Raw genomic sequence first — 17,383 nt, forward strand, 5'->3', positions numbered from 1 at the left:
GCAATTCTTTGACACCAGCTGGTTGTCCTACAATTTAACTCAATTCAGCTCAATTCTGACACTATCTACCTAGAGATAGCACCCGGTCCCACAGGTTGGAGCTCCGTCCTGCAGGATTGCTCCCGCTCACTTCAGATGCCAACTGCAAGTCTGTGTTGTCACCTGTGCTTCTGACCAATATATCTGAGGTTCCCACTACACCCTGTTCTGGGGGTTGATTGTTTTGCTAAGTGGCTCGCAGAACTGAGGCAAACACTTACATTTACCAGCTTATTAAAGAATGTGATAAAGGGTACAGATGGACAGCCAGATGAAGAGATACACAGGGTGAGGTCTGAGACGGTCCCTCGTGCAGGAGTTGGGGCGCATCATTCTCCTGCAAGGAAGGTGTTCACCCACCTGGAAGCTCTCTGCACCTGTATCATTAGGATTTTGTGGAGGTTTCCTCATACAGACATGATCAATTGATCAGCTCTGTTTCCATCCCCTGTCCCTTCTCTGGTGGATGCAGGGCAGGTGGCTGAAAAGTCCAAGCTTCTAACCATGGCTTGCTTGGTCTTTCCGGTGATCAGCTCCCACCCTGGAGCCCACCCAGTCACCTTCTGAGAACAAAAGATGCTTCTATTAGTCTCATCACTTAGAAAATTAGCATAAGAATTTCAGGGGCTTTGTGCCGTGAACCAGAGATATATGTAGGTAAATGTGTATAAATTTTATGGTATATGTTAAAATATATAAATTTAATTAATATATAATATGATACATTAATGTATCATATTATATTGTCATATAATATAATAAAGTATATTAATCATTATATTAACATACGATATAATCATAATTTATGATTTATGATTTATATACTACATAAATCATATATTTATGATTTATATGTAATTTATTATCTATTTCTATGATGTATAAATTTATATAAAGTGTTTACACAAAATATATAAATATATACAATAGGTATATAGAGAGATTTANACAGATGGACAGCCAGATGAAGAGATACACAGGGTGAGGTCTGAGACGGTCCCTCGTGCAGGAGTTGGGGCGCATCATTCTCCTGCAAGGAAGGTGTTCACCCACCTGGAAGCTCTCTGCACCTGTATCATTAGGATTTTATGGAGGTTTCCTCATACAGACATGATCAATTGATCAGCTCTGTTTCCATCCCCTGTCCCTTCTCTGGTGGATGCAGGGCAGGTGGCTGAAAAGTCCAAGCTTCTAACCATGGCTTGCTTGGTCTTTCCGGTGATCAGCTCCCACCCTGGAGCCCACCCAGTCACCTTCTGAGAACAAAAGATGCTTCTATTAGTCTCATCACTTAGAAAATTAGCATAAGAATTTCAGGGGCTTTGTGCCGTGAACCAGAGATATATGTAGGTAAATGTGTATAAATTTTATGGTATATGTTAAAATATATAAATTTAATTAATATATAATATGATACATTAATGTATCATATTATATTGTCATATAATATAATAAAGTATATTAATCATTATATTAACATACGATATAATCATAATTTATGATCTATGATTTATATACTACATAAATCATATATTTATGATTTATATGTAACTTATTATCTATTTCTATGATGTATAAATTTATATAAAGTGTTTATACAAAATATATAAATATATACAATAGGTATAGAGAGAGATTTATAGCTATATCTATCTATGCATCTATAAAAAGGGATTTTTTCCTATTAGGTCAGACCTCTGAACTGGTCTCTCCACCCCAGCCCCTTCCCTTTACTCATCCCACGTTACTTCCAGATAAAGCTTATCAAAGGCCCCTTTTATCATCTTATGTGGGCTTTTCCATTGCCATTACTAACAAACCACAAACTCTCTTGCTAGATTGTCAAAGCCACCATGTCTGAGCGTTACTGGCTGCTATTTCCAACCCGAACTCCAGCTACCCGAGGCCACTCACACATCCTATCATTACTGACTCCCAGGCTTCGCCGGTGCCATGCCTCTCCGTTCTCTGGTGGCTGGAAGGCAGGCTATTTAACATGCAAGGACAATTAGCCCAGGGTTCAAAAAAGATACATTTTGGCCACCAAATAAAAATGTTAATAATGTGTCCTGGTTCCCAGATTTAAAAAACACTAGAACAAATTTAAATTCCAGCAGTCTTGTGCTAAATGTTTAATTAGCAAGAAAACATGTCTTATTTCTAATTTGAAAATACTATTATATTGATTATAGTCATGCAACTTTAGGTTCTATCACTCCCTCTAGGTAATAACTGTAGGCAGGGGCTTTAACATGTGTAACTTTTTATATTCCTCATTCTCACTACTGGTATGTAATAGGTTCAAAATACCTATTTTTGCTGAGTGCTGGATTGGTAAAATCAATTACCCAGGTTTTTTATGATTGGTCATTCAAAAACTAGTTTTGTGCCATGGTACATTTTTACATCCTAAGGTGCAAGAAGCTATAAGATTTTATTGTTGATCCTGAATATTCTTCAGGAAATGCCTTTCTCTAAGCACTATTCTTGTCATTTTCATTAGAACAAGTATGGTATCCATCCATCATGTAGGTCTATCAATTGGATTTTAAATGACTTTGTAAAAGAGATAGAATCTCTTGACAAATCTCCAAATTGTTGTGCCACATTGTTTTTAAGTCAGCTTTTGTAAAGGCAGATACTTATAGATAATTACAAATGTTGTTCTGCCTTTATCAGAGAATAGTAATCCACAATTTATAATTAAACTAATATTAATGAATAGTTTCTGCACACACAACCAACAGTATCAGAAACAGGTAGCTATTCAATCACCAGAGATGGAAGTTATTGGAGATAGTGCTCTGGAGATAAGGTTCCAATCAGATGATTTTTTCAGTCTCTTTTGCCCTATTCCCATATTAATAAGGAGTCTTGTGCTTGGACTTTCTTGGGATCCTGAGAAAGAATAAACTCTTCTACAAAAGTTTGGAGGTCTCAGTAGGCTAGAGAGGATTTCGTAAGGGAGTGACCCTTACCATCCACTGTTCAGTTTGCTTCCAGGACCTGGAGGCCCTGTCTGCTGTGAAAGGGAGATTCTCTCCCTTGTCCCCAGGGAGCCAGATGCCTCTGCGTAATGACAGTGTTTGAAATGCCATGTCTGTGTTTATTTGTATTTCTGGGACCACTGAGGGCAGGGACTACTCCTCACTTGTCTTGCTGACTTCAGCACACAACACAGTGCCTGACACATAGTAAGCATTGCCGAACCTTTATAGAGTTAATGGATAAGCAAAAGAGTAAATGAAAGAAAAGGAAGGGAGAGAACTCGCGGACATGGACCACAGTGTGGCGACTGCAGCAGGAGGCAGGTTGGGGAGGTGGAAGAGGGTAAATGGTAATGGAAGAAATACAATAAACTACTGAAAAAATAAATAAACTACTAAAAACATTTTTAAAAGAAAAGGAAAAAAGGGTGAGAGGAGAAAAGGAAGGAAGAAGAGAGGAGAAGACCTGACCTATCAGCTGATGGTGAGCTTATCTGATAGTATATAAATGGGAACTAATCACTTAGGGAAATTCCTAGGTTTCACCTTGAAGCAGAGCACACTTTCCACAGGCACACTCCAAATAAACCAGTAATTCTAAAGCAGAGAGGGAGAAGGAATTATCCACAAGAGGATGAGGAGCCAGTAGTTATAAGCATAGGTTCTGAGGTTAAAACGCCCTGGTTTAAGTGTTTTATTTTTTTTCATAGAACTTAAAACGTTAGGAGCTTATGTCATTTACTTATTTTAGTATCTTCTGTCTCCCCACTATAATGTCAGCTTTAAGGGAACAGAGATCCCATCTGCCTCGTTCACTGCTGTGTCCCCAGCATCCAGTAGAGTCTCTGCTCCAAAGGAAGGAGTAACAAAACATGTGTGGAATGAACAAATGAATGAAGGAACAAACAGATAAATAAGTGGATTCAAATCTCAGCTTGACTACTTTTAAGCTGTGTGACCTTAGGTAAATTACTTACCCTCTCTGGACTTTATATTCTCCCACCATTATAGGGTTGTGGATTGAAAGAAATTATATATAATATGTTGGCACAGTGCCTAATAACATATAAGAACTAAGTATAATTAGCTATTGTGCTAAGAGAAAACTTCAAAATAATAGTAGAACTTCCCCCATGGTATTCATTTTTGCCAACTGGTCACCTGGTGAGGAGCTAGATCTTGAAAGAGATCATTGCCTTAGGAGGAATTTTAAAAGGACAGAGGAGTTGGAAGCCCGCTTTTGGGTTTCAAAAGTCATTTGTTAGTTTGATCATGAATTTGAGAGACTTCTTGGGAGTAAAAACAAAGCTATCCCCTTCACCACGCCCTTCTCCTCCTTTTCTAGCTAACTGCAAATCCATGGGCTGGTAATTGAAAGGAAATTCGAAGGAAACTCAAATACTGTGTGTCCTTGAGACAAGGGGCCTGCACCGAAGTAGGCTATAGAAACATTCTGGAAGTTTGTGGAAACTGAGAGCCAAAGGCACCTGGTTCTGCCTCCTTTTCCAGGTACAGAGGCCTGCTTCATTTCCCAAGTCCAGAGTGAAGTGGGGGCACCAGAAAGAGGGGCTGCCCTTCTCCAGAACCCCCTCCACAGGCCTTGCACACATTATGCAGCCAGACCAGACCTGGAGGACCTGCACACCAGTGGGGACAGCTGTCCGACTTATACCAGCCACTCCACACTGCACACTTCCAAGGGTGGTGATGCTTGGAGTCAATGTAAAAATGAAATGTAGTTATAAAACAAAGCGGAGCTTCTTGCATAGTTGAGCTCAATGCAATAGAAAGAGGCTAAGGAGATGAGGAGGAGGAAGATCTTGTGACGGGCACATGCTACGGATAGGAATACCCAGTGGTGAGAGAAAGGAGTGAGGCACAAAAAATGACAGCACGGTGTCACTCTCTTTAGAATCACCCTCCTCTCTCCTATGGTCCCAAACATCACCTCTTGTTCTAATTCTCTCACTCGCTCGCTGGCAGCCCTGGCCCCTCTCACTTCAATTCCCTTGTCTGTAAATGGGGTATTATAGTAGCTCCTACTGTAATTTGCCTTGTGCTACAATAAAGTGAGATATAAAAGTTATTTATAACATGTAAACTGATACATAGATACTAGGAGTATTTGCTGTTCTGGTTCTTACATAATTAAAGATTTCTCTATATGTAAAGGTCTATTTTGCATATGGAGGAAAAATACCTGAGTCACAGTTGTAGATAAATGCTCTAGGAATAGATTTTCAGTTTTAGGAATCTAACCCTCATCTGTTTTTTTTGTCATGGTCCTTTTCACAAACGTGTGCATGAGTGGAAGGATCTACGTGGGCTGTGAAATCAAGTATTCAGAGCATGGTGGTACTTAGAGCTTTTTGAAGAAATGGACAAGTAAGAAATATTTCTGTTTTATGTGTCTGTCTCTGAAATCACTTTTATCAGTACTTAGGTGACATAGATATTAATTCTGGTGACTTTATTTTTCCAGAAACACCCTTAGAGAAAGCCATTTGTGATTTAAGTTCATTTTAGGTCAATTTTGCACATTTGTAGAAAAAGAGTCTTGTTTGCCCTTTCTACTTCTCTGGAACTCTCTGAGTTTTCCCCAGAATCAAGGCAAGAACTGTGCACCTGAGTCAAACTCAGGTGAGCAAATCCTGCTTCCCGTCCTCCCTGTTTTCTTAACCCGTGCTCTCTGACCCCAGCGAGAGCAGCCAGCCGTTCTTCACTGTCAGGCTTCTGGGAAACATGAGGCAGTCGCTGCCTTTGAGTGAGGAGAACAGTTCTCGGGCTCGAGGTTTGCACGTTGGGTACTATGGCAACACTCTGGATGAAGGATATGATTAGTATGCAGATCCTCATCACTGTCATTATAAGAAAGTTAGATTTCAGCACATTAAAGGGCTATTTTGCAATTACACTGAACATATTTATGTTTACCACATCTTCTTGTCTCAATTTTAAATTAAGCAGACCCATTTTTAATTTGAAGTCTGCTTGTGTTGAACAATTTAGGGGTAGATAATGACTGCCTTTACATTTAGGTGATATTAAAAAGGGGTGTGTGTGTGTGTGTGTTCCTGCCTTCAGCTATTTGGATACAGAAAAATGCAACAAATTGTAAACACAAAAGACAAATAGTTTCTATTTTTGTGTTGCTGTATAGTCTCTTCTTCTGTCATTAGGGTATTGTTGTTGTGGCTTTGCCTAAGGAATATTTTGCAAATAGTGCCTTACTAATTATACAAATTCCATTGGATTTTACAAGTGGCAATGAGAACAAGGACAGTTTAAACCACAGCTAGAAAACTGGTTTTCTGCTCGGTGAGGTCACCTAGAAATAACATTCTAGAGAACAGAACTGTTGTGCCACTTGTCCCGAGGTTCAACCCAGTCTCCTTCCCAGTGACACCTGGGACTCGGGCTTCCATCCACAGAGAGCAGGGCTGGATGCGCTCTGCGCCCTGACTGCTGTGAGAGTTGGTAGGCGTAGGCTGTGTTTTGTTTGGATAAAAATAAAAACCGTTCTCTTATTTGTGAAGAAATTGTGCATCAGATAGTGTAGTGGTCCCACTCTCCTCAGAACCCCAAACACCCTGTTCAGCCTACCCATCAGGCTTGATTTTTTGTTAAATATTTCCTAATCACATATATTGTGTCTCCCTCACCCATCTCTCTATATCTTATCCTGGGCCTGGTATAAGCAGGTAAGTATACACTGATCTGCTTTGCTAACACTTGGCCTAGATTTTGGACAGGAAAGAAGAAGCTCCATGGCAACTGCCTACCTGTGAGCATGCCTTCATTCACCACACAGCTTCCTTCAATCAAAACAGCATCACATGGCAACGAAAACTTTCCTGGGAGAATAAGGACATCTCCAGGAACCAAGAGATGGGATTCCAGCTCCTGCAAACCTATACAACAGCACAGTTTTCATGACTATCAGAGCTTTTCCTGTGTTTACTTTAAAATGAAAGTGACTAAAAACTCTTGTCAACCTGTTGGCAATGAATGCCCTGCGTGCTCACCTGCACCACTCACCCAGATCCCCAGAAACCAGGGTCGGGGAAATGATTCCTGGGCCATAACAAGGGATTAGCTCAGCAACAAGACCCCACCTTGACCCTAGTCCCTGGGACAGTGCTCTGCCCACAGCAAACACTGCAGGACCTTGCTCAATAGCAGACCACCCCTTTGCTGCTCTTTGGCTGAGTTCCTGACCTGCTGTGGCACACTCCGTCCTTTGAATGAGACCTAATGGGAAACGTCTGCTGCCTTGGGGTATAGCTCCTCATTGCTCACAGAGGGCCATGACCACCTCCCGCCCCCCAGGTTACATCAAGAGCAAATGCCAGTGTCCAACTAGCCATCTACTAGCCTCATTCAAGCTTTCGTTCTAGTTAACAGATCAAAATGTATAATGCAGGATCTGTTTGGTGTGGTTAGTTAGGGAAATCAAAAAGCCATAAGAAGGCTTAGCCAGTAACATTCAAATGAGTGAAGTATGGAGTACAGAGGAAATTTGAAGCAAACCACACACTGTGTGACAATGGTTTAATCAAGGCTGAGATGAGAATATGTCATGCTAGATACGTAGGGTACACAGTCCAACAAAGCTCTCATTCTCAGGATTCCTGCAGATATAGGTCAGCCTTTGCGTAATCTCATCTTCTTAACTTTTCATCTCAGATACCCTGTTTGCCTCACCTTAGCCCCATTCCTGGGTTCAATCAGCAGAGCCTGTTTCTCATGGACTAATAGCAATAAATGAGGTGGAATGTACCCTGAAATATTAGGATGCTAAAGATGGCAGAATACATGTCTCTTACCTTTGCCTTTTACAGTGATCGTAACCTGGACTTTGTTGTGATCCTCCACAAGGTTGTGCAGCTTCACTGATTGCTATTAATCCAAAGTCAGCATTTAAATGTTAGATAGTCCATAACTAGAAAACCGCATGATCTCTAAAGAGTAAATGGCAAACTGATTCTGAGCAAAGACTCAAGTTCCACCTGTGATGCTCCTGCTTCCCTTCTCCAGCCCCTACTTCATTGAGCCCCCTATTTGCAGAAGCAGACATGTTCATTAGTTTCATGCTCTTTCAATCCAAGGAAAAAGAATGCACAGCCACTGCCCCCAAGGACCTGAGCTAAGGCACAGAGGCTTCACTCCTGGAGGGTGTTCGGTTAGGCTGGGGATGAAGATCACACACGGGTGCCTTCCCCCTCTGTGCCTCTGTTTCCCTGCCTGTAAAACAGCAAAGCCGAATGTGATTTGTAAGTGACATGCCACTGTGAGAGTCTGTGAAGGCTCTGGTTGTGTTTTGACTGCATGTGGAACAGGCATCCCCTCCTTGGTGACCTGGTGGGTCTGCGTGTTGGGTAAGTCTGCAGAGTGGAGCCACACCAGTCTGCTGGCATCCTGATGCATCCGCTTATGAGTTCTTTCGCTTATTTAAGCCCCTTTCCGCATCTGAAAGTGGAGCTACCTATCTATTTTATAGAGTTGTTTTAGTTAGTTAATTTTCATCTTAATTATCCCTTTGGATGGTACTGACTACTACGGTAAGAGCTCAAAGAGTGTTAATGATTAATACGTTGTTGGTAAAACAGTTGTCTGAATATACCAGCTGGAAAACTTTGCTGGAGGTGGAACTCGTTGCGGTATGACCCTCTGCAAAGCATCCTGGAGAAGTGGAGGCAGCTTCTCCTAGGACAACTCAAGAGATAGGAAGGCAGAGGTGAGAGGACTGTGTTGTTCGTACAGCTCCCCACACCGACTGTGGTGCCTTCAGCTGGAGGGAGTGGGTTGCTGCCCCAGCGGGGGCCCTGGAAGGCACAGCCCGTCTCTTTAGGTGTCAGTTGCTTGGGTACCTCTAAGAAGAGGTCTGAATACCGTCAACAGGACTTAAACACAGCTTGAGCTAATTCAAATATAAACCTCCCTTTTAGATGTTAGAGTAAATTATTTTTATCTGTTCTGTGGATGATTTTTAACATCACAAATGTCACCAGGCTAAGACAAGCATTATACATAATTATGCAGCTTTCCTCTTGAGAGAACATAATGAATTCAGTGTTAATATTTATATAGAACAATTTATTATTTATTTCAGTTTTGTATGAAAAGCTAAACTTCAATCATTTGGACCAGCTGAGTGGAAAGAGTGATATCACCGTTAGGCACATACTCATGCCCTAACTAACGTGCCTTCCTGAGGCTGGCCTGTTGGGACATTCATTTCAATGATGGATAACAGTGAGGAAGTCAGCGGTGGTGCTGCGGTGGGAGCGCTGGATTCCATCAGATTCCTGAGTTGTGGTTCAGGCTTCCCCACTAACCAGTTATGTACCCCATTAACCAGAAAATTTCACCTTGTAAATTAGTTGTTTCTTCTGTAGACAAATTAAATTGGATCATTTTCCAGTTCCCTTCTAGCTCTAAAATGGCATTATATTGATTTATTTTATATATCAGAGTTTTATTAAAGACCTCCAAGACTTCACAGAAGAAATACCCAGGGTAATAAAATGACTTGAATTATCATTTTTTTTGAAAGTTTAAAACTTGTTATACAACTACTTTGTGCCGGGCACTGTTATAAGCACTTGGAATATACTGATTGATTTTTTTGATTTTTAAAGTAATCCTATAAAGAAATGTTATTATCTCCAATGTATATATAACAAAACAAAAGCAGAAAAAAAGGGGGCTTGAAAATGTTCAAGTAACTTACCCACAATCATATACTTACTAAATATTAAGAATGACAATCAAACCCAGTTCATCTGGCTCTAAAGCCTTTTCTATTGATGAATATGTTTTCCTAAAGTACTTGGAAACAGCTCTTTTTCCTTTAAGAAGATAAACATCCTTCATGGGAAATTTCTTTAAGTTATTTTCTTGCTTAGCAAACTCTTTTAGTCAATGTCATGACAACTTCAACCTAGCTTAAGAGGATGATAATGAACACATTTGAAAGTGATGAAGTACAAGTTAAGAATGCTTGACTGTAATTCTCAGCACTCATTATGGCATGAAGCTGAATTTGTTTATCAGACTTAGCATTCTTTATAACCTGCCTTGCTCCCACGACTTTGCTCAAGCTATTCTCCAGCATGTTCATCGCAGTTTTCTAACAGCTAAACTCTTGCTAATTCTTCACATGAAGCCCTGCTCCAAAGGCACCCCCACTCTGAAAGTCTCTAACGTCCCCAAGAAGGACGGGTTGCTCTGCTCTCTGTGTTCCCACCAGCATTAGTGTACTGGTCACATTCCATTACAGCTATCCGTCCCTTTGTCAGGGCTTCCCTGCAGGTCCGGCACTTCAAAGAAGGGACCATGTGTTCCCCTAGGTATCCCCTGAAGTTTATCACATAGTAGGCCCTCAGAAAATAATTTCAGTTTCTTTAACAGAACTGAATTGTTCTACTTCTCTGGCAATATTGGAATAAGATAATGTAAGCATTGTCTTTGAGCTAATGTACTCAGAAGCTCTACAAACACAGGTTTCTATGACAACCGACCAGCTAGGAGAAAGCAAGTGCTGTGATGCTTGCCTGATATTGAAGCTCGCTGCCTCATTTTCATTAGGCCCTCTCTGGTTCTCTCGTCCCTGTTCAGTAGGAGCAAAATCAGTTTCCAAGACTAATTTTCAGTGTTATTATTTGGCAGTTGTCGCTGTTCTTCCTTGTGTTTGCTGTGGCCGGATTTCCTCCAGAGATGAGTAACAAGGTCAGGTGTCTCTTGAGCCTGGCTCTGTCCTGAACGACGCAGAATGGGTTGGATACTCTCGGAGCTATTTCTAGCAGCCGCCCGTGGAGCCAGCAATAGAGTGCGAGATACAGTTCAATGGAAATACAGTTGAGTGCCAAGGTCTACATTCAAACCTGTACCAAACTGGGTGGGAAGGGACTGCACAGGGTGTTTCTGGCTTAGACAAGATAAGATCTCTCTGTGCAGCCTGATTCAGGGCTACATGAGATGCAGGACAATATTTTATTCCACTACTGTCAACACCTCCCTCCTTATAATTTTAAAAACCATGTATTTGTTTAGCATGGTAGGGGATGGAAGCACATGCTCCTTCGTTTCTACCGACATCCTTCCCCAAATCTGCTTTTGTTATAAAATTATCAAACAATCATTTATGACCCCAAGGAAGCTCATGGGTCTCTTTGAAATTGTGCTCAATGGGACTGGAACAATGCAACATTGTAATCGTGGGAAATTATAGCCCGCCCCACCATTCTTTTGACATTGTTTCTGTGACTGCTGACTCTAATATGTAGCTTGTAGATAAACAGCATGTTTGTATAAGACTCCTAGCAAAAAACCTCAGAGAATATAGACTCTGACCTTTAGGCAAGGCATGCCAGCTCCGAGAGATGTGGGGACCTTCATCGTGGAGCCAGGATGACGTGAAGTCAGGATGCTGCCCAAGGGCCGTCGCTTGCCTTATCCGAATGGACCGTGCTTGTCTGCAGGTAGAGAACTTTCAACCCCCTCCCTTGATCTCTGTTCTGTTCCTCTCCCCCTCCTTATAAAAACCTCTGCCTCGATTCAGAGGTAGAAATGGGCTTTGAGACAAGACTCCCCCATCTTCCAGATGGAAGGCACCTGAAAATAAGCCACTTTCCTTTACATCAGCGCCTGCCTCTTGAGTTTTGCCTTCCATAGCAGCAGACAGCCAGACCTGCATTCAGTTCCAGGACAGTTTGTTGTTCTTGACCTGGAGTCAGAAAACTTGTGGCCAAGACCTAGGGCATGAGCAAGTCACTTCACCTCTCTGAATCCCCTGTCCTTCCCTTTCAGGTGATGGGAGGTAAAATAATTGTGCAGGGGTCATTTTATGCCTGCCATGCCCCACACAGCACAAACATTATAGATGTGGGAGCCATTCCCAACTATAAAGCGCTAAGTAGATATTGACTGTTGAGGATTTGTGATTTAAATTGCAAAGATACAATTTCAGGAAGCTGGCCCATTTTGTGTAGTGTCACAAGATGCTTTACAGGTTCTGCTGGATAAGGTTCTATTTAATAAATACTAATTGCTAACAGGATTAGTGTCTGCTTCTTGAAAAACTCTTTTGCGATACTGCCACCAAATCTGCAGTTCCAGGTTAGTCAGTGTTTTGAGCACAGGCATTCGGAATTCTGTTAAAATGTAGATCTTAAATGTTTAAAGTCCCTTTAAAAAGATTTGAAAATAAATATTCAAAAAGTTACAAATAGAAAAAAACTGTGGAAGAGGACACATGTAGAAGCAGATGAGGAAAACCAGAAACCATAAAGAGAAATATATTTGATTAGACACATTTTAAATATCTGACAAACATCAAGGTGAAAAAAGACTGAAAAATAAAAATTTTCACCCTGACTGGTTTGCCTCAGTGGATTGAGTGCCAGTCTGCCAACCAAAGGGTCGCCAGTTCGATTCCCAGTCAGGGCACATGCCTGGGTTGCAGGCCAGGTCCCCAGTAGGGAGACACATGAGAAGCAACCACACATTGATGCTTCTCTTGCTCTCTTTCTCTCTTCCTCCCTCTCTCTCTAAAAATAAATAAATAAAATCTCTTTTTAAAGAAGTTTTTTTCCACTGAAAAAATTTCAGTCATACAAATTAATTAATTTCCAATTAATTACTTAATTGGAAATTTGTATGACTGAAATTTGTCATAAACACAGAAATGGGAAATGTGTGAGAACAAGACAGTACATGATGGATATAGAGAGACAGTAAATAGAAAAATATGAATCGTTATTAGACAAAGAAAAGTGTATCTCTTTTCACTAGTAATTAGGGAAATGTAAATTAAAATGTCAATGAGATATAAATTTTTAAAAGCATATTAGATTGAAAAATTTTAAATATCAACATATAACATCAAATGTTGGTGAAGATCTGAGGAAATGAATACTCTCATATGTTTCTGAAAGGAGAATAAATTACTTAATTGGGGGAAATAATATCATATCTTTTAGCATACAAAATATACATATGTTGGGGTTTAGCAACCTGGCTAAAATATAAACATTAGTACATAAGCGCACACCTATATAGTAGTTATGTTTAATTCAAAATATTTGTGGTGGAAAAAATTGAAGAGGAAACTCATTATTTTTTGTAAGTAAGAGAATGGTTGAGTAAACTATGGTGCCTTGGAATATTACATCATTGTTTTTAAACATCATCCAGAAGTACTTGCTTACTTGGTGGATGGCCATTTTGTATGTTATAAAGTAAAAAAACAAAAAAAAAGCAACTTCCAAATTAATTTCCGTAGTAAGATCTTCCTCTAGTAAAACAAATGAATAAATACATAAATTAATCTCCATTAAAAACTCATATTTCTGTGTATTTTATAGAGTAAAAACAATGAAGAAATGTATTCAGATGATGATTAAATAAATAGGTAGGTAAATAAATAAGTCAATAAATGTATTTGAGATCTCAGTGCTTGAATTTGTCTTTTTTGTAGATTCTCCTAAAACGATAGCTCTTAAACCTTTAGAATACGTAAAAATCACCTGTCATAAAACAGTTAAAAAGCGAAGATTCCTGTTGTTACCCTGGATATTTTGATTTAATAGGTCAAGAACTCAGGAAATCTCAAGTAATTCTCTCACTAAAACACGGTTTTCTAGAGTACAGAATCAACCGTATTTTTTCTACAACCCTTCCCTTAACTCTTACACATAAATTTCTATATTTATTTTTGGTTCCTTAAAGAAAGACAAACCTGAGCTCCAAATGAGGGAACAGACATTGTAAAAGGATTTCAAATAGAGACTGAAATTTGTCATAAACACAGAGATGGGAAATGTGTGGGAACAAGACAGTATTTAACTCATGGGAAATATATACAAACATTCTAGGGGGCATAATGCATCATTTACTTGGGATTCATTGATTATAAGTAACAGAAACTTGTTTATCTGCTTTAGGCAGAAGACGAGAATTTATGAGGATGCGAGAATGTTTTAGGAATCCGAGGTGGAGGGTGCAGCCAAGTCTCCCAAGGGCTCCGAATAGGAGCAGGAAGTACCATGAGGCCCAGGTTACTCTTTCTGTCCTTGCTGGACTGCGAATTGCTCAGCTCTGTGTGTCACTACATATTTGGTTCATTGTTTGCTCTTTCTGTGCCAAAGTTTTTTCTCTGCTTGTCCATACCCAGGGAACAAGCATGGCCACCCTGGTCCTAGCTATACATCATTTCTCAGATCCTGGTCCTAACAGGGTATGAGCAGCAGCGTTAACCTCTTATTTTAAGATCTTAAGCAAAAAGATATGCTGGCCTCACTCTTGTTGCTGCATTGGATTTCACTGGTTCAAGTGCCCTTGGCACCAATAAACTGTGGCAGTGGAGGGACAGAGCCGTATGAAACAACACAGGCTGCCACAGCTCTGGGCACACTCTGTTTTCAGAGAAGAGGAGTGAAGGCAGAGCACTTTCCCCAAAACATGTCTACTCCGTGCCATCTTTGTCATAGACTTCAAGGCTGGAGGGAATAACCTGAGTTCTTGGGTTCAGCTTTTGGTAAAGTCCCTCTGTACTTGAGCTCCATGAGCTACTGATGCATATTTATAGTATGTATGCCTTTTGTGGTTAAAGCAGTTTTAGTAGATTTCTATTGTATGCACAAGTCCTGATTCAGTAGTTTGTCTGGGTAGTCAGTTCAGTGTCTAATAGGGCCCTACAGTAACTGACTCAAGTTTGCAACACGTGCTCCCAGATTTCCAGGGGCCAGAAAGTTTCTTAGTACTGTTTTGAAGTTTCCAAAGATTCTATTTTTGAATTCCTTATTGGNGGAACAAGCATGGCCACCCTGGTCCTAGCTATACATCATTTCTCAGATCCTGGTCCTAACAGGGTATGAGCAGCAGCGTTAACCTCTTATTTTAAGATCTTAAGCAAAAAGATATGCTGGCCTCACTCTTGTTGCTGCATTGGATTTCACTGGTTCAAGTGCCCTTGGCACCAATAAACTGTGGCAGTGGAGGGACAGAGCCGTATGGAACAACACAGGCTGCCACAGCTCTGGGCACACTCGGTTTTCAGAGAAGAGGAGTGAAGGCAGAGCACTTTCCCCAAAACATGTCTACTCCGTGCCATCTTTGTCATAGACTTCAAGGCTGGAGGGAATAACCTGAGTTCTTGGGTTCAGCTTTTGGTAAAGTCCCTCTGTACTTGAGCTCCATAAGCTACTGATGCATATTTATAGTATGTATGCCTTTTGTGGTTAAAGCAGTTTTAGTAGATTTCTATTGTGTATCAGCACAAATAGATTTCTATTTTCTATCAGCACAAATCCTGATTCAGTAGTTTGTCTGGGTAGTCAGTTCAGTGTCTAATAGGGCCTTACAGTAACTGACTCAAGTCTGCAACACATGCTCCCAGATTTCCAGGGGCCAGAAAGTCTCTTAGTATTGTTTTAAAGTTTCCAAAGATTCTATTTTTGAATTCCTTATTGGTGGCTGTGGGAAAATGATAGAACCCTAAAGCAGTGGGGCCTAAAGAACAAGAGTTTAGCCTCCCCCATTTACAGCTGAGAAAAGTGAGCCCAAGCAGGAGAAGAGAGTCCAGAGTCACGATGAGTGAGTCACTGGTCATTAGAAGCCCTGTGACCTGGTGCTTCCTTGTTCAAGTTATGTGTAGTGCTCTTCCTTCAATCTCTGTGCATCCTCCCGTCTTTTCATCACTTACTTTCTCCACTCCAGGAATAATAATGTAAACAGCAACAGCAATATCAATGATAGCATGAAATAACGTTTGGCGAGTGCTCATGATGTACTGGGCACATAAGTTGCAGCTATAACATCAAACACACACACACACAAACTCCTAGGTAAGGAAGCTGCTCATTAAAGCATGGAGTAACAAATAGTATCAAGTAACACAAATAGGAGAGGTGGGGGGAGATTTTTAACTTAACTAGATGAACATGTCCCTGCCAATAGTTCTTAGAGTGTTCTGCATTTTCTCTCAGGACCCTGGGATGGTGTGTGATCATATATTTTGGTGATGGTGTGCACAAGTCTTCCCAACAGAATTAAACACACAGTGGGAAGTACTGTGTGGACTGAGGTTTGACTTAAGCCAGAAAGCAGATGAGTGACTTGCAGATATCAAATGTGATATTCTATTAAAGCAAAGACTTCTCAAAAACCAGTAGCTAGAAATTTGATTTGTGGACTTCACATTATATACCTTTACCAAATGAGAAAGGTAAGAGTGTGGGACACTCAAATTTCCCACGGTGGCTGAGTAAAACACGCCCAGTCCTGTAGTGTCCTGGTGTCTGTTTTCATGCTTTTGTCCTAATGCTCAGCATTCACCAGGGCAGTCACTCTGCTTCCTGACTTGACAGCCAGACAGAAAGGATTTGTGACCATCAAAGGGAGGTTACCAGACACTGTTAATATTTTTGTGGTTTAAATTAGTTCATGAACAAAAACACTCAGCTGCTCATTTGAAAAAGGAAACAACAACAAAAAAACACAACCAAACGATTAACCAAAGCAAAGCTCTCTAGTCCTCACTTTCTAGATTAAACTGGCTCCATTCATTCATCTTTCCATTTTTAGTGCCTGTTTCTAACTCTTTAAATATATTGACTTTCTTTTATTTCTCGTCAAACACTTAATAACTCAACATTTGTAGGATAGAACACCAGATAAAAAGCCAATATTAGATCTAATTTTATCGAGCAGCTGAGATAGAGTGGGAGTAAGGTTTCCTTCAGTTAGGCTTGTTTAAACGCCTCCACGTCTGCCTTCCTGACATGTGGCCAGAGTTTACCTTGCCAACAACTAGGACTCATCTCCCCTCTCACACTTATGTTTGACTTGAACCTCAGCTGTCCAGCTTCTTTTGAAAGGGCTTTCTGCTAAGGAAATAATGCACATACAGTAGAATTTCACTCCAGGAGCGCCCAGGAGCTCTGAATCTGTCACCAGCACATTTTATGATCTGGACAACCTCCCCGTATCTTAGTTTCCTCTTCTCTATGAAGACTGAGGTTTGAGACTGGATGGTTTCAACAGTTCAACAGCATTGACAGGATGACACAAGGACCATTTTTCACCTTGTCTAAAGAGTAATTCCACAGTCAGGCTTTCAACATGTACAACAGAGACAGTCAGACATTCCTTTGGGTTGCCTCATGATTCAGTATGATAAATTCTAAGCAAAATAGGAGAACGTTTTCTTGAAAGATGTGGCCAAAATCTGAGATTTAGAGGGGCTGTAGAATTATAAGATATTCAGCTAAATACTCTTTCAGAATGTGTTGCTGTGTCATATATAAAGCTTCTTTTAAAGAAAGATTTTAAATGGCTAAAAGATGAGCAAAGAT

General features: G+C 40.5%; 1 protein-coding gene across 3 annotated transcripts in view; it reads right to left on the bottom strand.

Moving 5' to 3' along the window:
• The window catches only part of ATP13A5 (ATPase 13A5), a 101,314-nt gene that overhangs the window by 55,527 nt on the left and 28,404 nt on the right, over positions 1-17,383 (bottom strand). For all 3 annotated transcript variants that reach the window (XM_037039976.1, XM_037039982.1, XM_037039988.1), the window contains 2 exons: positions 7,853-7,925; positions 6,809-6,937 (listed from right to left, as the gene is read on the bottom strand). In XM_037039976.1, the coding sequence (XP_036895871.1) occupies positions 6,809-6,937; positions 7,853-7,925 (202 nt within the window). The remainder of the gene's footprint in view (positions 1-6,808; positions 6,938-7,852; positions 7,926-17,383) is intronic.

The sequence above is a fragment of the Sturnira hondurensis genome, unplaced genomic scaffold, assembly GCF_014824575.4.
Source record: "Sturnira hondurensis isolate 20B ecotype Veracruz unplaced genomic scaffold, ASM1482457v3 Scaffold0000396, whole genome shotgun sequence".
NCBI classification, from domain to species: Eukaryota; Metazoa; Chordata; class Mammalia; order Chiroptera; family Phyllostomidae; genus Sturnira; species Sturnira hondurensis.